The 23,803-nt window shown below is 43.6% G+C and overlaps 2 protein-coding genes across 19 annotated transcripts in view; both read right to left on the bottom strand.

The window, feature by feature from the left end:
* Positions 1-8,886, bottom strand: part of SMURF1 (SMAD specific E3 ubiquitin protein ligase 1) — a 109,891-nt gene extending 101,005 nt beyond the window's left edge. For both annotated transcript variants that reach the window (XM_060124361.1, XM_060124362.1), the window contains exon 1: positions 8,612-8,886. In XM_060124361.1, coding sequence (XP_059980344.1) covers positions 8,612-8,666 — 55 coding nt within the window. In that variant the 5' untranslated portion in view covers positions 8,667-8,886. The remainder of the gene's footprint in view (positions 1-8,611) is intronic.
* KPNA7 (karyopherin subunit alpha 7) overlaps positions 1-23,803 on the bottom strand; it is a 141,589-nt gene that overhangs the window by 73,973 nt on the left and 43,813 nt on the right. For 5 of the 17 annotated variants that reach the window (XM_060124366.1, XM_060124365.1, XM_060124369.1 and 2 more), the window contains one exon: positions 22,498-23,384. The exons of 4 other annotated variants lie outside the window; for them this stretch is intronic. In XM_060124366.1, the coding sequence (XP_059980349.1) occupies positions 22,821-23,384 (564 nt within the window). In that variant the 3' untranslated portion in view covers positions 22,498-22,820. Of the gene's footprint in view, positions 1-16,561; positions 16,848-22,497; positions 23,385-23,803 lie in introns of those variants that run through there. 8 more of the 17 variants (XM_060124364.1, XM_060124368.1, XM_060124371.1 and 5 more) reach the window with 3 other exon arrangements.

Raw genomic sequence — 23,803 nt, 5'->3', positions numbered from 1 at the left:
TCATCAGACCTATGATTTGTAGGTAATATATGTAGAAATACAATACAGTAAAACTAAGATTTTGATCCCAAAGATCTAAGAGAATAAAAAGGCAACAAATTACATGTGGCTATAACTTTGTCTACTTCTACAGAGTCAGATATCAATATTTCTTTTTTAGGCATCACTAAAATTAACAAACAGGTCTTTTTAAAAGTTCAAAATAAACCTATTGATTATAAATACTTGGGAAATATACCAAATTATTATTGCTGGCTTATGCAAGTCAACATTTTTATCCCACTTTAGGGAGGAGGTTATTTTACAAAAACAGGTCAGAGATAACCCCAAGTGACATTCCAAATAAATGATATAAACCAGCACTATTATTCAGAATCAAGACCCCAGTCTTTCAAAAGGCTCTCTATAAAAAGTAGGTCTAAGTAGGATTAGATTCCTGAATCTGGAAAGAATCATTCAGGCTGGAATAAGTTTTTAATATGCTAGAACAAGGGCATTTGTTTTGGGGGAGTATTCTCAGTATCAGAATGAACATATTCTCTGGAAAAATGTCTGTTCAGACCTGCAATGCAATGTATTTTACTCTTTAGTGAGGAAATACATATAAACATGGATATATACCCTTAGATGCTATTTTAGCCCTTTAAAATACATTTGGCACAATTTGCATTTTCAGAACACCTACATTTGAAAACAATTACAATTAGCAATTAATATACTAGTTGCTCTAAGAAACTCTTTTCTTCTTAAGAGTTGTAGATTCTTTTTTTGTTTGTTTTTAACATTTTTAATTGTTGAAAAGCAATACACGCTCAAGGGGTGGGGGGGAGAAAGGGGGCAGGAGGGGAGATGAAATAGTAAAAGGAATACAATAAAACCAAGTCTCTCTCTCTCATCTGGACCCTCAACCCGTTTTCCTCCCCAGAGGAAATCACAATCAGTATTTCGACAGAATCCTTCCAGGGATATCTATGCAGATAGATCTATAAGTTTCCCTTTTATCTTTATTTTGTTTTATTACTCAAATAGTATGTACAATTTCCACTCTTCTGAATCATGCTTTTCCCCCACTCAATAACACACCTTGGAGAATATTCCATATCAGAACACAAAGCACTATCTTATTCTTTTAAACAGCTACACCTCCCTGGGGATATACCATAATTGATTTAACTAGTTCTCTATTAATGCATATTTGTTTTCAGTCTTTTACAGTTTCAAACAGTGCTACAATGACTTTGCACATAAGCCTTTACATAAGTGTGTGAATATATCTGTAAGAAAAATTCCTAAGGGCAAAATTGTCAGATCAAAGGATGTATACATTTATTATCTGATACCAGACTGCCCTTCTTACTACATTGTACCAATTTATATTCTCAACCAACAGTGTAAAAGTTTCTGCTTTTCCACACCTTTGTCATCATGACATATTTTCAAACTCTAGTCTCTGCCAATCTGCTAGATGACAAACTGTTTCACCCTTAGTTTTTTTGTTTTTTGTTTGTTTGTTTTGGCTGTGTTCGGTCTTCGCTGCTGCGCACGGGCTTTTCTCTAGTTGCGGTGCACGGGCTTCTCATTGCGGTAGCTTCTCTTGTTTTGAAGCACGGACTCTAGGTGCGCGGGCTTTGGTAGTTGTGGTGCACGGGCTCAGTAGTTGTGGCTCGCGGGCTCTAGAGCGTAGACTCAGTAGTTGTGGTGCACGGGCTTAGTTGCTCCGCAGCATGTGGGATATTCCCAGACCAGGGCTCGAACCTGTGTCCCCTGCACTGGCAGGTGGATTCTTAACCACTGAGCCACCAGGGAAGTTCCTCACCCTTAGTTTTAATTGGTATTTTGTTTGGAATGAATAGGGCTGAGTGTCTTCACATGCTTGAAATCCATTTTCATTCTTTTCTGTGACTTGTCCGCATCCTTTGCCAAATAGGTTATTGGCCTTTTTCTAATTGATTGTGAAAGCTCTTTATATATTAAACAAGCTTGACTTTCATAATATATAGATTACAAATTGTTTTTCCTAGTTTGTCTTTGGCTATCGATTTTTATCCATTTTATTTTTCCATGGAGAAATTTTCTATCCAACTACTAAACTTTTTTTATGGTTTATAACTTTTTCAGCTGCTTCTTTTGGATTTTAAAAGATATAAAATCATACTGCCTGCAAATAATAGGAATTTTGCTTTCTGATGTCTTTCTCTGGTTCATAACAATTGTAACAGTGTACATCCCTGTTACTCCTGATTTTAATGGGAATGCTTCCAAGGTTTCACAATTAAAAATGATGCTCGGGCTTCCCTGGTGGCACAGTGGTTGAGAGTCCGCCTGCCGTTGCAGGGAACACGGGTTCGTGCCCCGGTCCGGGAAGATCCCACATGCCGCGGAGCAGCTGGGCCCGTGAGCCATGGCCGCTGAGCCTGCGCGTCCGGAGCCTGTGCTCCGCAACGGGAGAGGCCACAACAGTGAGAGGCCCGCGTACCGCAGGAAAAAAAAAAAAATGATGCTGGCTTTGGCTCGTGACTTCTCTAAGGAACTTTCTGAATGCATAGAGAATTTAACAGTTCATTCTTGAGTATTATTTTTCCATGTTTATCAATAGATTCCATTGATTTTCTTCAGTGTCAAATACATCACTAGCTTTAGCACTTATGTGATTATTTAGGAATAAGAAATAACAGGAATCTATGACTTTGGATTTACACTGTCTACTCTAGAAATAATTCAAAACTACTCATCAAAATATTTAATCCATATCAAGTCCTCGCCTGATATAAAAAGGCAGGTACTTCCCATTACAGATAGGAAGACTGAGTCACAAATAGATTATAACTCCACCCACCCCCTTTCTTCACTGTGGCACTTTTGGGAGTTAGAAATAAAATCAGACCTTCTGAGTCCCAATCCGGTGGTTAAGCCACAAGAAAGCACCAAGGCCTTTAGAGAATTGAGCAGATGCCCAATGTACAAAGAAGAAAGCAGGCTGCCTTCTACAACCCCCTCACCCCCGCTACAGCTTCACATCATTCTCTTCCAGACTCCCTGTAAGCAACCTCCAAGTTGGACTCAGGAGCCTAAAACATCTGAAATGCATCACCCAGCAGCCAGCATAATAGGTCCGTTCTCTGTGATACATGATGCTGCCGACATTCCTCAGCCAATTAGAATTCCTTTCAGCTGCAATGGAGGTGAACACAGCTGGAATTACAGAGTGGGGCCATCACCAGACGCACTGATTGTACATTATTTAAGCCTTGTTTTAAGACAATAAGAGGATTTTTTTCCCTTTAATCTAGAAATATGGAAACACCATTTCACTTAGTTTAAGTATCTAAATGGATTCGATTTCATCTGTAGACACAACAGGAATTCTAACATTTTAAAAAGAAGATATGTCTGATTCACAGGGTTATGAGCTTTTGGTTTTTTTTCGAGAGAGCTCGACAGCTCTCAACTAGAATGGCCGTAGGGACTTTGGGCAGCTAGATGCGGCGACAACAAGCCAATTTAAGTGAGGGGCTTTCTCTCAATAAAAGTCACTTACAAAACAAGCAAACTAGTCATTTGAGTTGTTCGGTGACAAAAAAACAAACATAACAAACCCACGTATTTTTTACTAACTCTTTGTTTAAAAACATTTAGTCACTGAAATGGTTTTGAAATAACAAAAAATTGATTCGAGAATCCTAAATGTTAGGGTTTCTCACCCAGAAAATCAGAGCATGGCACAGGCACCAAATTATTTCATCCATTTTAGAAGGTTTTTTGAACTTCCTTTTTGCTCTGAGTACTCAATAAAATGCACGATTCAGCTATTTTAACTTTTAACCAGTGCCCACAAACATGTTACAGAACAGCCAGGCTAGTGAACTGGATCAGTGAGCTGATGTTGAAATATTATGGGTCAGTCTTTCTTTCTTTTTTAATTCAGGAGGAAATACTTCTTCACAAGTGACTCAGGCCCCAGGACCCTCCCCGTCACCCAATGTTCCACATTAGAACCGGCCAATGTGACCAAACAGAAAAGGAAAATCTGCAGAAGAGAAGAAAAAACCTGAAGTTCAGACACAACTTTCATGTTTGCAAAAATAGGAGTTTTTGAACTGACAAAGAAATAGGATTGAAATAAAAAATGCTAGTTTGATAAATCACAACTACTAGAAAAATACAGAGAGATAGAGCATATGAAATAGTTCATTTCTCAAGCCAGTTAGGTGGGTCAAGAAGATTCTTTTTTAATGGATTTGAGGGGGGGGGGAAGGTTTTTCTTAAGACAGCACAGATGTGACCAAATCACAAAATCAACACGAGAGGGACTTCCCTGGTGGTCCAGTGGTTAAGACTCCGTGCTCGATGCCGCGTGTGCTGCCACTAAGACCCCAAGCAGCCAAATAAACATTTTCCCCAAAAAATCAATACCAGAACGTGTACTTGGCAGAGGGTTATTGCTTTTAAAGTACAACTGCAGTATAAGTTTTGCAGTAGCATTTGATCTAGCCCATCCCACATCCTTAGATGATTCGGCTCAAAGAAGTACCTTGGCTGCACCTGCATGAACTTGAGGCCGATGCTAAGGAAAATGTTAGGCAAACTCAGGTGGAGGGTGAATGTTGGGTAACTAGTGACGACTTATTCCTTCTTATCACAGTTCCAGTTGTTAAAACAAGAGTTCTGCCCACCTTACATAAGTCAGGTACAAATTGACACAGGCAACATCTTCACAGATTTCTTAATCTTTCTTAAGAAAAACCTATTTCAAATCAATTAGGTCACCTGTGATTGATCAATTAATGTTATAAACAGTTATGACTACAAACTACTTCTCTCCAAGCTGGATCATCTGGATGCCAAAAACAAGTCAGCCTTACATTACATGTGCTATAACTCTAAAAATAGTTTCTATTTCCATAGGCTATCAAGAAGGTTTCCCCTTCTCTACTTGGAATTAGAATTTTTCTCCCTTCCCAATATACAGTCAACACTCCAAAAAATATAAAAACACAAGGAAATATGAGAGTATTTCAAGGCATAAAAGCACCAAAGAAAAAGTTTAGGCATTTGGTATTTCAACTAACTGGTTAACATTAGAATAAAATTTGATTTGTTTGAAGAGCACTGTGGAACCCTGAGCTCAAAATTCCATTTTTACCAAAGTGACCTAAATAATGTATCTGGGATTCATATGTGCACCATGTAAGAACAAAGTTTTTGCAAATCCTGCTTGAATTTAAAATAAAATATGTTTCCAAAGTGTTTGATTTGCCAGGGGACTCTACAATGTCTGCAAGATAATGCTCTTCAACCAAGATCACTTGATTTTGTACATATTATGCTCCAAACCTACTGAAACCATTTTAAAATGATTTTCCTGTTAAAATACCACAAAGACACTCATTAAAATCATAGTCATTTCAATATAAAGACTCACACATTCTTCTACTAGTTTAGGCCAGCTTTCCAAAGCAGTGCAACATACGACCCAATAGTTTTCAAAAACAGAAAGGGCTCCAGAGGAAGGGGAAAAAAAGAAATCATAAATGTAACCAATACACAAAAGTAATGCTTGACATAAATCAAACAGGAGGGCTGTGTTTTAACACAAATTCTGAATATCAGGACTGAGACTTAACAAAAGCAAGCATAAGCAAACGGTAATTTGGAATAAATCAGCAGACAAACTGACATATCCTTGAGAAGGAAAGAACGTTATAATGGAGTTGAAATCTCATTTTATATATTAGGAAACTGAGAACCCAGAAAGGTTAAATAATTTGTTCTATATCATGCAGTTAATGGCTGATCTTACCAGAATCAAGCCTCCTAATTCTAAGCCCACCAACCGCCTAATACAACTGTGGACACCAAAGTTCTAAATACTCTTTCATAATCCAACATCTTCATACTTTCCATTGAACTGTGCCCTGTGTGGTATTCGCTGACTGGTTAGAACAGCCCTCGTTTTAAAAAATCATTTTTTCAAATATCGCACAGAGAAATAAACTCTGAAACCTGTAACAAAAGTACACACCTCTTGAAAGATGGCTTCCCAAGACGCCAGAAGTGCAGAGATTTCAAACTCCCCCCGACAAGCTCAAAGATGAGGCCAAAACCTATTCTACCGCCAACAAAATATCTAGTTCTGACGTTTCCACGTAATTAATGTTCATCAGACAACTGGCATCAAGTGTGTCTGCAATCAACGCTAAATTCTCAACCTTGCTGCAGGGAGGACCACACTCACAAAGCCCGTTAGATCATGAGTAACGTCAGCTGGGGGAAAGGGAAAAGGAGTTTTGGAAAGAACACTCATCACCTGATCCTGCGATAGCAAACACCATCCAAAAACTCTTTAAAGCATTTCTGCATCTATGACATCTAAACTTCTGAGTCCAAAAATAATTTGGGAGGAAGGACAAAACCTCCACTACAGGAGGAAAAGGCTTACATCCAGACCTGCCAACTAGGCTTGATTAATATATAAATACACATGACACAAACGTTGTAATTAAAACCTAGTCCTTCTAAAACATTAATCACATTTCTACCCCAACTCACAAAATCAGTTACTTCTGCTTTTAACAAGAAAACTGAAACTAATCTGATGTCAATTATAGATTACACTGTAAATGAGAACCAAATGAAAGTTGTCAGTAATTAAAGTTTTACAAGCATTACAAAGTCAAAAACGTGGCTTTTATGTAACCATAAAAATAAGAATGTATATACTGTATCTATAGTGAGTGAGAGTTTCCTACCAGCCCTGGAATAAAGAATTATGTTTCTCCAGAAACAAAGATCCCTGGGATATACTTGTCACTTACAAAACCAGAGTCTGGGTTTGGGTCCAAATCATTGATCTGATTTTATTATCTGGTCATAACCTGATCTGACATCTTTATACAAAAAAAACTATTTCCCCTTCCTTGAAACAAAAAATGGATCATGCAACAACTAAAAACTCTCAGAGGAAATTTTCGTTTGAAAAAAAAAATCACCCATTGCTGTTTTCAGGGATTTCACCAATAATTGAGGGCCATGCATTTGCCATAAAGTGTCCAAAATGATCATTCTCTTTTTCAAAGAATCTGACCAGACTGACTTTTAAGTCATCATCAGACCAGTCACTGAACAGAAAAATCCAGGGGAAAATCCCCAACAGGGATTAGCCTGAACTTCTTATTTCCTTTCCAGAGCGGGAAATATTCACGTTTGGAAAGTCCCCCAGCAGAACCGTATTTGTAACACTACAATCTGGCCTCAGGTGTGAATTTAAACCGGAAGACGGGGCAGCAGACCCGCAGGAATGGGGAGAGCGAGAAAGAGCAGATGAGAGTGCAGACTGGTCCAGGATCTCTGGAGCCCGCTAGCGAGGGGCAAGCCGACAGACACCGCTGGCAGCTACACACACCCGAACCACCACGTCGCATGCCCAGAGCAGAGCTTCGCGCTCACCCTTGAAGGTTGCACTATGAGCCACCTAGGAGACACGGGCATTTCATTGAAGACTCAATGAGAGTGAATCAAGGAGTCTGCGTTAGTGCAGCTGCCAAAGCCTCCAGAGTGTGCGTGGGGTGCGGGCGGCGGGGTGGGGGGGAGGTTTTTCAAGGATGCTGGCGGGTGGGAGAGGGGTGACGGTAAAGGAAAGAACTGAAGAAGCACAGTCAAGAGTAGGTAGTGGCCTGGCCTGAGAGAGAAAGGAAGTGGACTAGACTGAAGAGGTCTGGACCAGAGGGGAAGTGAGAACAGGACTGGGAGAAGCTACGAGATAGGATTCAGGAATTCGAGGCTGAAGGAAAGGGTGGAGGCCGCCAGACAGGCAAGGGGGCGGGGCTGGGAGATAAGCGGGGGCGGGACTAGGTAGAAAATGAGGGGCGGAGTTTAGGGGAAAGTGAGGGGGCGGGGCTGAAGAGAAGAAAGGGGCGGGGCCCGGAGGGGAGAAGCTAGGGGGCAAGTGGGGGGTGGGGAAAGCAAGAGAACGGATGAGGGATGGGGTGAGAAGTCAGTGGGTGGTTGGGGGAGAGACCTGGAGGGAGAAACGAGAGGCAAGGCCCGGAGGGGAGAAGCGAGGGGGCAGGTGGGGGGAGAGATAGGGAAGAGCCAGAGAATGGGAAGGTGGCGAGAAGCGAGGGGAGGGACTGAGAGGGAAAAGAGAGGGGGCAGGTGAGGGGAGAGGGAAGAAATCCTGAGGGAGGAAGGGGTTGAGAAGCGGGGGGCGGGGCCAGGAGAGGAGAAGCGAGGGGCTAGAAGGAGAAGGAAGGGAACGAGAGGAATGGAGGGGAGGGAGACGGAGGGGGTCCAAGAGGGGAGAAGTGAGGGGGCGGGGCCAGGAGGGGGGAAGCGAGAGGAGAGGGCAGGTGGGGGGGAAAGAAGGGAAGCGAGAGGGCGGGTGGGGGGGGTGAGAAGCGAGGGGGCGGGGCCGGGGAGAAGCGAGGGGGCGGGGCCGGAGGGAGCAGCGAGGGGCACTCGCCGAGGGGGGCGACCAGGTCCTGGGACAACGGCCGGCGTGGGGGAGGGCCACTTCCCCAGGGCGCCCTGCGGGAAATTCCGGGGCTGATGAGGGGCCGTGCGGGGTGCGAGTGGGCGCCGGGTGTCGGCGGGGGCCTCCCGCCGGCCGTACCTGTCAGACGGATCTTGATGCTGGAGCCGTTCCTGCGCGTCCCGGGATTCGACATCTCCCGCCAACGATCGGGCAGCCGCGGATCCAGCGCTGCCGCCCCCCGGCCCGGCCCGGCCCGGCCCCGCCGCCGCCGCCTCAAGGTTACGGCTCCGGGCTGGGCGCCGGGGTCCGAGCCGGGACACGAACTCCGCGGCCCAGGCGTCCGGGCGGCTGGCGGATGGTCGAGCCGGGGGATCGGCTCTCGACCCGGCGCCCCCGACCCTCGCTCGCTCCCAGCCGAGCCCAGTCCGGAGCCGCCGCCGCCGCCGCCGCCGCCGCCGCCACCGCCACCACCACCTCAGAGCCGGACGCCAGCCGCCCTCGCCGCTTCCGCCGCCGCCACCGCCTCCCGGAGCCGCGCGCGCTCCCGCCGTCGTGCCGGCCCGGCCCTGCGCGCGCCCGGGTCGTGCAGCCCCCACGCCTGCGTGCGTGCGCGCGCCCGCGGGGATGTCTGGGCGGGGCGCGCCGCGCGGCTGCGTCGCCCGCTCAGCCCAGGGCGCCAAGGGTCCGGAGCCGGTGGCCGGGTTCCCGGCACCCGTCAGACCAGGAGGCGGGAGGAGGAGGTCGGGTGCTGGGGCCGAGCGCTTCGGAGGCCCGCGGAACCCGGCGCGGTGTGCAGAGCCGCGGGGCCGGGAGCGAGTGCCGGGCACACACCTAGGCGGGCGGGACGGCTGGGCCAGCGCGTGGTCGCCTTTGGTCTTCGCCACATTCTCGAAGGGAACCGGTTTGCCGATGCGGACGTTGAGGTTCAGAGAACGGAATCGATTTTCCAGGTCTCTCACTCAAGGCTCCGAGCTCCTGAGAGCTGTTGAAGGGGGGCTTACAGGAAACCGTGGCCTGTTACTACGCCAAGCACTTTGCACGAATAGGCATGCAATCCCAGTTTATTTACTTTTAGTAAAGAGCGTCTAGACAACGTAATTTCAAGGGAGGGACTTCTCAAAGAGACAAAGTCCCCTAGGTGTGTTCTGGGCAACTAGTGCGCTCTATTGACCCATAACAAAGTTGCCAGAATCGCAGAAAGTGCCATATATGGACAAGGTAAACAAGATGCGAGAGATGGATAAAGAGGTAGATAAGATGTTTGTCATTATCCAATCTGCATACAGTTTAGCCAAGCAAAAAGGCAGCTTTACGGCCTGTGTTTCCCTGCCTTCTGTTAACACTTCTCCCACAGTCGCAGGGTAGAACTAAAAGCCCATTATGCTTTCTCCAGCAAACAAACTCCTCTGCTTGTTAACCCGTTACAGAGAGGAAATACTGTGTTGATAGAGAGGAAAAGCTGGGTTTGTTTATCAGTCTTGTTTTTGACCAACTACCTGATTCTTTGAATGCCGTTTTTGGTTTGTGTCCTAAGGAAACCAGGCTCTGAGCCCTTGCAGCCATCCCTTGCAGCCAGAGACCTGTCTTGGGGTCACAGTCTTCAGAATAGATCCCTCTTCCTGGAGCCCCTTGACATGTCCACCTGCTCAGGCTGAGCTCAAGACTCTCTCCTGGGCTGGATTCAAGGCTGCCTCTCCCAGCCTCAGTCAGTGACATAAAAGGACAGGCCTAGATCGTTTCTATGGCCCCTTGCAGCTCAGACTTTGATTCTAGTGAAATATCCAAGAATACAAACTATGTTGAGTCAACAGAGCAGTAGATCCAGAATCCAGCTCTGTTTCTCTTTGAGGTGATTGTCACTGAGTTCCTGGATCTGAATCAATCCATTTAGAGCCTGCAATGCCTCGAGTAATCCCCATTCTTCTTTCAGTCCGGTCAGTATTTTTCCCTCTGCTTTGTTCGCATATTCAAGAAGTCTCTTCTCTGTAAACCAGACTAAACGTCTTTTTTTCTCTGCTTACCTGAGTGTGGGCCCCTGTTCTTACCTCAGCTGTTTCTTACCTGAAAACCTTTCATTTCTTAACCTCATTGTTTTCTTACCTTCCTAGATGTCTGGGCCTTTTCTTGTTTCCTCAACAGCTGAGTCAGACCACTTCTGGAGGTTACTGGATTGCATTTCATTTATCATTAACAAGTAATACATGGCTAGGGACAAGGAACATAAATAAGTCAGAGCTCCAGCACTTCCGAGGCTCTGTTGGTTGGATGAAGCAGACAAGAACTGATAATGATACAGTGATGGAGATGTGCACAGAGGCTAGGAATAGGACCATTCTACTTGGCAGGAGAGAGATGGGAATAGCTTAGAAGAGTCACAGAAGATCTTGATCTAGGGCTTTAGAGGCAAGTTTAAGCTCAAGTTTGTTGGGCAAAGAGGTGGGGAAGGGCATTATAGACAGAGGGAACAGCATGCGCAAAGGCAAGAAAGTGAATGCATTTCCCAGCGCAGTTTTCAGCGTAAGTGCAGTCATGTAGCTGCTGGATCTTCTCTCCTTACACCCTACTCCATTAAAAGTTGATAGAGATGATAAAAGATATTTGCCCACTTAAAAATCATCACCCGGGCTTCCCTGGTGGCGCAATGGTTGAGAGTCCGCCTGCTAATGCAGGGGACACGGGTTCGTGCCCCGGTCCGGGAAGATCCCACATGCCGCGGAGCGGCTGGTCCCATGAGCCATGGACGCTGCGCGTCCAGAGCCTGTGCTCCGCAGGGGGAGAGGCCACAACAGTGAGAGGCCCGCGTACCACAAAAAAAAAAATTATCACCCACAATTTTGTGTTAAGGCTGTAGGCAAGCCCTTATACTGAATTTAAGATGTACCTTGATACCCTTTCATTCTGTATCAGATGTGTCAAAAATTCTGTCAGCCCTCTGTATCCACGGGTTCTGCATCTGTGGATTCAACCAATCTCTGATCGAAAATACTTGGAAAGAAAAATTCCAGAAAGTTCCCCAAACCAAAACTCCTCTGCACCAGCAACTATTTACATAGCATTTACATTGTATTTGGTGTTATAAGTAATCTAGAGATGATTTAAAATATACAGGAGTACAATGAGGTATCACCTCACACCAGTCAGAATGGCCATCATCAAAAAATCTACAAACAATAAATGCTGGAGAGGGTGTGGAGAGAAGGGAACCCTCTTGCACTGTTGGTGGGAATGTAAATTGATACAGCCACTACGGAGAACAGTATGGAGGTTCCTTAAAAAACTAAAAATAGAACTACCGTATGACCCAGCAATCCCACTACTGGGCATATACCCTGAGAAAACCATAATTCAAAAAGAGTCATGTACCACAATGTTCACTGCAGCTCTATTTACAATAGCCAGGACATGGAAGCAACCTAAGTGTCCATCGACAGATGAATGGATAAAGAAGATGTGGTACATATATACAATGGAATATTACTCAGCCATAAAAAGAAACGAAATTGAGTTATTTGTAGTGAGGTGGATGGACCTAGAGTCTGTCATACAGAGTGAAGTAAGTCAGAAAGGGAAAAACAAATACCGTAAGCTAACACATATATATGGAATCCAAAAAAAAAAAAAATTAGTTCTGAAGAACCAAGGGGCAGGACAGGAATAAAGACACAGACATAGAGAATGGACTTGAGGACATAGGGAAGGGGAAGGGGAAGCTGGGACGAAGTGAGAGAGTGGCATGGACATATATACACTACCAAATGTAAAACAGATAGCTAGTGGGAAGCAGCCACATAGCCCAGGGAGATCAGCTCGGTGCTTTGTGACCACTCAGAGGGGTGGGATAGGGAGGGTGGGAGGGAGACGCAAGAGGGAGGAGATATGGGGATATATGTATATGTATAGCTGATTCACTTTGTTATAAAGCAGAAACTAACACACCATTGTAAAGCAATTATACTCCAATAAACATGTTAAAAAATAAATAAAGGGCTTCCCTGGTGGCGCAGTGGTTGGGAGTCCACCTGCCGATGCAGGGGACGGGGGTTCGTGCCCCAGTCCGGGAGGATCCCACATGCCGCGGAGCGGCTGGGCCCGTGAGCCATGGCTGCTGAGCCTGCGCGTCCGGAGCCTGTGCTCCGCAATGGGAGAGGCCACAACAGTGAGAGGCCAGTGTACCGCAAAAAAAATAAATAAATAAAGTATACCGGAGGATATGCGTAGGTTATATGCAAATACTACGTCATTTTGTATAAGGGCCTTGAGCATCTGAAAATTTTGGTATCTGCAGGAGGTCCTGGAACCAATCATCCACAGATAGGGAGGGATGACTATACTAAAGATATCTGGAACAAATAGATGGGAAATGTCAAACAATTCTGCTGAGGCAGAGATGGAATTCAGTGTCTCTGCAAGTATCCTCTTTGCAATGACTTTACAAAATGTAGTTTTGACCCTGCTTTTCTGTGTAGGATTTAGTAGCTGATTTTATTGCCCCAGATGTATCACTTCCCTGAGTCAGTGTTATTGGGCATTTGAAAGGTTTTCCAGCCGGGGAAAAAATCTCTTTGGATCTAGCTGCAGCAGTTCTTAACCTCTTTTTGAGTCCCAAACCTCTTGGGAATCTGACGGCAGCAATGGAACCTTTCTCCAGAAAATTTCATATGGGCAAATACACACCAAATTTTGCATCCCATTTCAGTGGGTTCATGATCTCCTGAAGCCAATTTGTATATCCTGTACGTTCCCATCGCCCCTAGATTAAGAACTCCTAACCTAAAGGCAACGACCAAGCAAATAGCATTGGGAATATCCAATATGTATGTGTTCTGCAGAGCAGTAGCTCCTTTTGAAGGCAGTGGGTATGCTGAAAAGAGGGCAGCTATAATCCACACAGACCTACAATTTACCCTAGCTTCATCCTATTACCAGCTGGTGCCAGAGCAAGTTAATTAAATCTCCAAGTCTCACTTTGCTCATCTGTAAAATGGAGATAAAAATACCGCTCACTCAAAGTTATCATGAGGCTTAAATTAAATCTTGGGTGTAGATTTAGCAGTCTAATACAGCAGGCACTCGGTAAATGGTAGTTCTTATTAGTACATGTAAAATGCATGTGCTAGCCTTTGCTCCAAAACCTGCAAGTTCTATTACCCTAGGGAAATCTGTTTGGAATACTGTGCAGAGGATCCCTTGTGGGAGTACAGACAGCTATAAAAAATGCCTCTTGGGGCTTCCTTGGTGGCGCAGTGGTTGAGAGTCCGCCTGCCGATGCAGGGGACACGGGTTCGTGCCCCGGTCCGGAAAGATCCCACATGCCGCGGAGCGGCTGGACCCGTGAGCCATGGCCGCTGAGCCTGCGCGTCCGGAGCCTGTGCTCCGCAGCGGGAGAGGCCACAACAGTGAGAGGCCCGCGTACCGCAAAAAAAAAAAAAAAAAAAGCCTCTTGAGGACACGTCTGGACCTGAGCTGTTGCCTCTGAGGCCAGTGGCTAGATCAGACTGGACTTTAAGGTCTTTCGTAGATCTGGCATCTAGTATTCTTTTACTTTTCACCTAAACATCAGATTTTTAAAACAACAGGGTGTATAAAATCATGTTTAATTAGCACATTTATTTATTCTTTTACGCCCAGAAGCCTTTAGGATCTTTCTCTAAATTACAACCTAAACTTGATGCAAGTCTTAGTACATTATTGTCATTGGTAAGGTTTTTTACTTGTTTTTTCTAATTGAAATTTTTATTGAGATAATTGTAGATTCACATGCAGTTGTAAGAAATAATACAGAGAGATCCTTTGGACACTTTGCCAGTTTCCCCTGATGGTAACATTTTGCAAACTCGTAGTATTCAATATAATATCACAACCAGCGTACTGACATTGATAAAATCCAGTGATATTTAGATTTTCCCAGTTTTACTTATACTGATGTGTGTGTGTGTGTGTGTGTGTGTTAAATTTTATACAGTTTTAACATGTGTAGGTTCAAGTATCCACCACCATGGTCAAAATACTGAACAGTTCCAATGCCACATGGATCCCTCATGTTGCCCTTTTGTACCCACACCTTTTGTCCCACTCTCAACACCTGGTAACCAGTAATCTGTCCTCCATTTTTTTTTTTTTTTTTTTTTTTTTTTTTGCGGTACGCGGGCCTCTCACTGCTGTGGCCTCTCCCGTTGCGGAGCACAGGCTCCGGACGCGCAGGCCCAGCGGCCATGGCTCTCAGGCCCAGCCGCTCCGCGGCACGTGGGATCCTCCCGGACCGGGGCACGAACCCGCGTCCCCCGCATCAGCAGGCGGACTCCCAACCACTGCGCCACCAGGGAAGCCCCTGTCCTCCATTTTTAAATGTTGTCAATTTTAGAACGTTACCTAAATGGAATCATATAGAATGTAATCTTCAGGGATAGTTTTTTCTCATGCAGCATAATTCCCTGGAGGGTCATCCAGGTAGTTACATGTATCAATAGTTCCCTCCTTTTTATTACTATGGAGTGTTCTACAGTATGGATGTATCACCGTTTGTTTAACCAATCATCCTTTGAAGGACACCTGAGCTAACTCCAATTTTTGGCTATTACAAATAAACTACTATGGACATTTGTATACAGGTATTTATGTGAACAGAAGTTTTCATTTCTCTGGGATAGCTATCCTAGAGTATAATTGCTGAGTGATAAAGAAATTACATGTTCAGTTTTATAAGAAACTACCAAACTCTTTTCCAGAGTGGCTGTAGCATTTCATGTACCTACCAGCAATGCTCCTCTGCATTCTTGCCAGCATTTGGTGGTGTTATTTTTCCTTTTAGCCATCCTGATAGGTGTGTAGTTGTTTTATGGCTGTGGAATTATTTGAGATATAGATTATTTCTTCAAATAGATGCAGCCAAGTAATTAGGGGCAACTGCGGAAAAATAATTCCAAAGTCTTTCTTTAAAGATCATAGCTGAACCCCACAGTCCGTGTTCAGAAACAGGTAAGGTCATGAGTGAAAATGAGAAAATAATTGAACTGCTATTATTCATTTAAAAAGGTAATTTTGTTTATAGAGTAGCTCTATAAACAATGTGATTAAACAATGGGCCATGATCAACACATCTGAACAGCCAAGAAGCAGATTCTTTTATCAGAAACAGTGTGGCCAGGATGCCACCCCTGATCCCCTAGGAATTAATGCCATCTGTCCTTATCTCTCAAGAATATAAGCTCTAAGAGAGTAACAGATGCAGAAAACAAACGTATGGTTACCGGGGGGAGGGATAAATTGGGAGATTAGGATTGAAATATACACACTACTATATGTAAAATAGATAACTAATAAGGACCTACTGTATAGCACAGGGAACTCTACTCAATACTCCATAATGGCCTATATGGGAAAAGAATCTTAAAACGAGTAGATATATGTATGTGTATAATTGATTCACTTTGCTGCACACCTGAAACTAACATAACATTGTAAATCAACCATACTCCAATAAAAATTTTTTTTTAAAGATTATAAGCTCTAGAAGGAGTTCCCAGCTGGTTGAGTTTAAAGCCTGGCTGTCTGGGGACAGTGAGAAGGAAAAACGAAGCCCCTTTTACCTGCATAGTGGGAACTGGAGTGCTGCCTCCTGCCCAAACTATACACAGTAGGTTCTTTCTCCCTAATAGAAAGAGAACTGAACAGCCCCCAAAAGCCTAATGTCTGCCTCAGGAACACAAGGGGGAAGGAGAGCCACAGATTAACATTCCCTCTTATTTGATTAAACGGATACAAATAATTTAGAGCTCGCTTTTTGATTCCCCAAGCACACACTGACTCATGGGAAGATGGAGACAGCCTAACAAGAAGAAAGGAAGTCCGTGATTTAAAACAAACTGGAGGGCTTCCCTGGTGGCGCAGTGGTTGAGAGTCCGCCTGCCGATGCAGGGAACACGAGTTCATGCCCTGGTCCGGAAAGATCCCACGTGCCGCGGAGCGGCTGGGCCCGTGAGCCATGGCCGATGAGCCAGCGCGTCCGGAGCCTGTGCTCCGCAACGGGAGATGCCACAACAGTGAGAGGCCCACGTACCGCTAAAAAAATAAATAAATATACTTGGGAGGTATGGCTGGTAACTTTATTTCTCATAAGGCAGCCCCCCAACATTTGCTTCTTTTTAAAAGTCTTGAGCAGCTTTCTCAACAAGCCACGTCTATTTCTGCCGTGAATTTTCATCTCAGGTTGTCACTTAGAGGTATAATCAATGTAGACGTTGCAATTTGCTCAGAGAGCAAAGTCCGTGATGTCTTAACTGAGCACAGGACAAGGCTGTCATACTTCTCTTTTAAAAGTGAGAGTCCTTGGAATCAAGTGCGAAAACAGTTTGATGTTCGCTCTGGAAAGTACTCGCTGCAAAGAAAACAGACTGCCCTTACTGCAGTTGAATTTATGGATTCCGGTTAGATTCTCAACTCATGGATGAAAATTAAGAGACTTGAATGTTATCCTAAATAAACCACATTGCATCCGGATGGAATGTTTTGATACTAATGGGCTGGTCTTAGGAGAAGCTTGTGTTGGAAAAAGGGTGAGGCTAAGTATCATTAGAGATGTTTCATGGAACTCATCTGGCTGACACATCCTTTCCCTGAAGGAGTTTCCATCCCTTGTATGCAATCTTTTGCAGAATACTTCGTATCTAAGTGGGTGGGATAAGAGGGTGAGAGGGGATCGGCGCCAACAGTGAATGACTTAGGAAAGCTATGAACCTGCCATTGGCCTGGAATATGGTATTTGGGTAGCACTAGATTGTTTTGCCAAAGAGCTATTTCTCTTCTACTGGGAAGACCTGGTCTGGAAGTTCAAAGAAAGAGTTGCTGCTTTGGCCCCTGATCACTCAGATGAGAAAACTCCTGCGTTTTTTGTTGTTGTTGTTGCTGTTTTGGTTTTTTGTTTGTTCGTTTTGCCGCACACAGCTTGCGGGATCTTAGTTCCCTGACCAGGTATTGAACCCGGGCCCTCAGCAGTGAAAGAGCCAAGTTTTAACCACTGGATCGTCAGGGAATTCCCACTCCTCGGATTTAGATAGAAGAGTATCTTTAGTTCAGAAGCCAGATTTATGGCCATGGTCAAAGAGAAAGCCCATGTCTACAGTCTACCAGGGTTATTAGGGTGGCTATGCTCCTCAGAAATCCTTCTAGAGAAGTCCCATGAAAATCACTTTCTAGCCTCCTTTGGATTCTAATTTCTTGATCACCCCAACATTTCTTTCCCCACCTTTCCTCAAAACTAGAGACTTGCCATGAATTGTTTAACAATCATCAGAGTTTCCTTCCCTCAAAATGCGTGGAGAACTAAGAACCCAAGGCATGTAAGAACCAGGATAAACCCCAGAGCAATTAAGTCCCTGGCAATCACCACGTTAGGCAGATGAGCTGGATTAGAGTGGGTTTAAATATTCCCCTGTTTGCTGGCTGTGGGATCCTGGGTGATTCCCTTAAATCTCTGAACTTCAACTTCTTCATCTATAAAATAGATATAATACCAATAACATACTGTTATTATCAGCATTACTGGTATGGAACATGTCTATAAAAATACTGTTAAGGTGTCCTGTGATTGTTCTTAATCTAGGGGCATTTGTGTCTAAACCTGCAAGCTTCCAGAGAGGGATTTTGGTTTCCTAAGTGTATTTATTTAACGGAATGTGCAGGTAATGACCAGGACTTTATAAACAATAAAAATTCCCCTAATTTTTAATAATTGTTAAATGTTATGATTCTCTGCCCCCTCCCCCCACCACACACAAAGATCTTCTGTTTATTCTTGGCGTTCTGAAATTTCACAGCATTGAATGTAGGTATTGGTCTTTTTCTTATTTATTCTGCTTGGCATCCAGTGAGCCCTTCAACCTAGAGATTCCTTCAATTCTGATAAGTTTTCTTTCATGATATCTCTGGTAATGTCTTTCCCTGTGTTTTCTCCTTTGTCTTTTTTTTTTTTTGGAACTCCATGTACTCAGATGATGGGCCTCCTGAATCGATCCTGTCTCTTATTTTTCTCCCAACTTTTTCATCTCTCTGTAACTTTCTGGTCAGTAGTCTGAAAGATTTCCTTATCTTTATCTTCAAACCACTCTCTTGGATTTTTTTTCCTGGCAATCATTCAATTTCTCAGATTGCTCCTGGTTCACACAATCTTCTTGTTTTATGGCTGCAATATCTAGCTTCTCAAATCTGTTGAGAATATAAATTAGAGATTTAATTCCCCCTACCTTCTCTGAATTATATGTCTTCAAGCGAAAGTTGTTGTTTCATTCACCTTGGCCTTTCTGTTTCATCATGCTGATTTTCTTCTTGTGCTTGATCATGCAAATTTAACAACAGGAGCCTGGGTTAATTTTTCTGAACAGTTGGTTCAGATTTCTTATATATATACATCTATGCGTTCCCATTAGGATTCTCCCATGAATAGATTAGCTGACTGGATCTGATAAAAGGTTTCAATGACCAGCAGCTGAGTAAGAAGAAAGTCATTCTGATTCTTGATCTTTTATACATGATTTATTTTTACTCTCTGGAAATTTGTAGGATCTTTTCTTTTACCAGAGTTTTGAAATTTCACAGTGATGTGCTTTAGGCATAGGTTAATTTTCATGCATTTCTCTGGACCCCTTGCTGGATCCTTTCAGTTTGGAAATGTTTCCTTCTGCTTTGGGAAATACTCGAATTATTTCTGTGATAATTTTCTTTTCTCTATTTTTTCATTCTCTACTTCTGGAATAGCTCTATTCAGATTTTGGACCTCCTGGATTCCAAGATTTATATAACCTTTTTTATTTTATCTTCATCATTTTGCCCTACTTTATGAGAGATTTCCTCAACTTCATCTTCCAACCCTACTGTTGAGTTTTTCATTTCTACTACGTATTTTTAATTTCTAAGAGTACTTTTTGTTCTTGGGTTTTTTTTAAACAGCATCCTATTTTTGCTTCTTGGAAGCAATAGCTAATCTCTTGAGTATACTAATGATACCAGGATTGTTTAATATTTTTTCTTTGTATGACTTTTCTTCCAAATCTCCCACCAGTGCTATTTGTTTTGCCTCTATTATGTCAAAGACCTTCCTCAAATGTTTGATGATTCCTGGTGGCCCTTGGCCTGTTCATTTAAGAGTGAGGTGCTAAAAAGCTGATCGGACGCTCTGAGACCCTGGGATAATCTGACTGGTTGTTTCCTTGTGGAGCCCACAACACCAGTGTCTTTAGGTCTTTTCTCTTGGGGTGGTCAGATTTCCCAGAGAAGGATCTTCTAGTCTCCTACTTGGAGGATCTATACCTGGCTGAGAGCATTCCATTTACCCAGTGGGGTGTGGGGATGAGGGGGTGCTCACTGATCCCTATGCAATTTACTTAATTCCCCTGCATTCAGCACGATAAATCTGCTTTCAACATTGCCCAATGTATTCTAGTACAAAGACCTTTTTTACCCAATTGAGAAAACTTCCAATTTACTGCCAGGGGAAGGGTCAGATGATCAGCCCCCTGGAGTAAGAGGACATAAGGGTTTCTTTTTAACTTTTAATTATGGAGAACTTCAAATATCCACACAGGGCAAAAAAAACCCAGAATAGTATAATAACTACCCCTACCATGGACCCATCACCAGCCATCACCACATTGTCAGATGCACAAAATATATTTCTTTTCTACTTCCTTATCCCATATTACTTTGAAACAAATTCCAAACATCATTGCATCTGTAATCATTCAGTACATATCTCTTTAAAATGACATTTTAAATTAACATAACCCTAATATTAAACCTAAAAAAATGAACAATTATTTAATATCAAACCTCAATTCAATGTTCAAGTTTCCAATGTCTCAAATGTCCAATGTGTTTTATTTTTACATTTGTTGTAATCAGAATACAAATAATACAAATACACATTCCAGCTGGTCAATATGTCTTTTATAGGTTCCCTCAATGTGCAATTTTTTATTTGAAATTTATTAAATGAGGAAACTGAGCTGTCTGTCCTGCAGAGTTTCTTCCAGTCTGGATTTCGCCGAGGGCATATCTGAAGTGCAGCTTCACATTTTCCTCTGTCCTCTGGATTTCCTGTAAACTGGTAGTTGGATCTAGGTGCTTCTTTCTAATGTTCTCTCTTCAGGTAGCCCGGTTCTTTCCTCTGTCTCCTCCATTCTGCTGTTAAGCCCATCCAGTAAAGTTTTAGTTTCAGTTATCGTATTTTTCAGTTCTAAAATTTCCATTTGGTTCTTCATCTCTTCTATTTCTTTGCTGAGACTTCACGGGCTCTAGGCTATCACCTAAATGAGGTCTTTTAAAATGCGAACACATGGTAGCGTGGCACAGCGTGGTAGCCAGCCTCCAAGGTGGCATCCAGTGATCCCTGTCTCCTGGTCGCACACACCTGTGTAGCCCCTCCCACTTCCTATGAGGGTTCGTTTGTACAACCAATAGCAGATGGCAGGAGGGATGCTATATCCCTTCTGAGATTAGGTTATAAACGTCTGTGACTTCTGTCTTGGGCACTCTCTCTTTTTCTCTCCCATGCACACACCCTCAGATCACTTGTTCCGGAAGAAGCAAGCTGCCCTGCGGTCAGGTGGTACCTGAGGCCGTGCTCTGTCCCTTACTAAAAGATGCAAGACAAATTAGGTAACCTTGTGAGCTCCAGCTTCTTTACTTGGAAATTGATCATTTTTGCCTCACCTACTTCTCAGGTCATGAGTCTCATGTAAAATAAAATACATGCAAACATTAACTTATCTAATTATTAACTTATCTAATCCTTATTTCACAGATGAAAACCTGAAGACCAAAGGAACGAGAAGAATTGACGGGTGAGGCACAAAGAGAGCAGAGGATTTAGAAAAGGAGCCAGGTCTGGAGTCCAGAGCTTGCGAGTTCAAGTCCAGTCATCTTCTCTGCTATGCCTAAAGGGTCACGTGCTATTATGGTTAAACAGTCACTCCACGTTTCAGAAAAACAGCAGATGAACTATGGATCGTACGTGGTTAACCAAGAGACTGACATTTCTTCTACGGTATATAACAAATTGGGGGTAAATGCATGAGGGTCAGAGTTTTTCCGTTTAGCTTTTACATCGTGAAATTGACAGAGCCAGTTATTCCTTCCTTCCTGTCTGTTTCTCTGCCAGTCACTGCAACATCCCTAGTCCAAGCACGCGGGCATCCAGCCAGAAGGTGACTAACACCATCTCTTTGCACCCAAACCATGTACAATACGCAAATAACTCCTGTATTTAAAACCCTGCTAGACAAGTTGGTATCAGTATCTTTAAACTATAAATACTCCTTTGCTGTGCAATTTTAGTAAAGAATAGCTGAGAGAAAAGAGGCTAACAGTTAAGAGCCAGCAAGGCCAGACCATTTGGGCAACAGTGACTAACCTTGACAGGGCTTCAAACTTTTTTTTTTTTTTTTTTTTTTTCGGTACGCGGGCCTCTCACTGTTGTGGTGTCTCCCGTTGCGGAGCACAGGCTCCGGACGCGCAGGCTCAGCGGCCATTGGCTCACGGGCCCAGCCCCTCCGCAGCACGTGGGATCTTCCCGGACCGGGGCACGAACCCGTGTCCCCTGCATTGGCAGGCGGACTCTCAACCACTGCGCCACCAGGGAAGCCCCAAAGTTTTTTTAATTAAAATGTTTTTCTCTCAAAGAAGTATTTTTGTAAGCCACCTCACCTTCTGCCTTCCCCTCTGATAGGGGGAAAAAGTGATGTTTTAAAATGTTGAAAAAATCTGATCCGAATCAGGTTAAAAAATAAAAGGGAGGGGTATGTTGACTCAAACTGGAAGGGAAACTGCAAACATAAAACTAGTTGTGCTGGGGACCCTGGTCGGGGAACTAAGATCCCACATGGCTCGTGGTGTGGCAAAAAAAAAAAAGTTGTGCTGGAGTGGAAGGATTACCTTTTTTCCCATTCTTTGTTTTGTCTTTCATTTTTTAAAGTATATTTATATATAATAGATAAGATATTATATATACACTAGTAATATATTTGATATATAATTTATATATTTTTTGCATATTTTTAACTTAAAAATTCAAATTTTATACACGAACTTTATAGAATGAGACGTAATAGAGCTTTTGGATTTAAATAATAACTAGTTATGGTTTAGTTTTCACTCTTCATGTGTGTCAGTTAAGATTCTTCCAGCTGCAAGCAACAGAAACTAACTATAGCTACTTTAAAAAAGACAATCTAGGGAATTCCCTGGTGATCCAGTGGTTAGGACTCAGCGTTTTCACTGCCGTGGCCGGGGTTCAATCCCTGGTCAGGGAACTAAGATCCTGAAAGCCGCGTGGCGCAGCCAAGATATATATCTCTCTCTATATAAGACAGTCTATGGGAGGAATATGGGAGAATGTATAGAACCAAAGGGCAGCCTTGGAGAAGCAGGAAGCAGACAACCACTGAGGACATCCATTCCACTGAGTGTAAAGCCTTGCCGCTGAAGCAAACACTTCCCAGTTCTCTGTTTCTTCTGGGCTCAATGCCTGGGTCTCAGATTCAAGGTCCTCAGAGAATGAGATTCTGCTTAGCCAAAGATGTGCCCAACTAGGAGGTTCTGAGCTGATGAACAAAAGAGGGAGTTGAGAGGAATCTCCCAGGTCCCCTCCATTTCCATGTGGGAGAGCAGAACCCTTAGAGGATCCCATCCCCCCAACACAGCCCTCAGCAGCTGGCGGAGTCACCCCAAAAGGAGATGAGATACTGACTGGAAAGCCCAGTGTCCACTGAATCATAGATTTGTTCTCACAACTGGATGAGAAGCTTGTGAGACCACGAACTGCCTTCCAGCCATATTTTGGATGGACACCCACACATCTTTCCTCCTTACCTGTCAAGGACCAGCAAAGACCGTGCTTTGGGCATGACATTTCCGTGTGACGCTTTAGAGCAAAATATAACTTGATTTAATCTCTACACTCACATCATACAAATTGAGTCCAATCCTCCTTTAAGCATACCCCACATCCATTCCCACGCCACCTAGTACTGTGTTTCTAGGTCTTTCCCATCCCAGTCACTCTCTCCCTTTGACCACTGCCCACCCAGCTCTCCTTGAAGAATGTTCTATATTAACAGGCATTACATGACAAGGAAAAGGGAAGGGGGCCCACCGTCAAATAAATATAAGAAATACTGGTTAAACTGCAACTCAAAGTTTGTCTAGGTAGCTATAGACCATCCCACTCTGAAGATCTTCCTTGAAGATCCTGAAAGGTAACCACTAAACCACATGTTCTTAGGAGATGGATTCCACATGGCTTTAAGGTACGAGTGGTTTAACTGCATTTTTGACAGATGG

The sequence above is a fragment of the Lagenorhynchus albirostris genome, chromosome 15, assembly GCF_949774975.1.
Source record: "Lagenorhynchus albirostris chromosome 15, mLagAlb1.1, whole genome shotgun sequence".
NCBI classification, from domain to species: Eukaryota; Metazoa; Chordata; class Mammalia; order Artiodactyla; family Delphinidae; genus Lagenorhynchus; species Lagenorhynchus albirostris.
The sequence above is the reverse complement of the archived record's forward strand: the minus strand, read 5'-3'. Positions and strand labels throughout refer to the sequence as shown.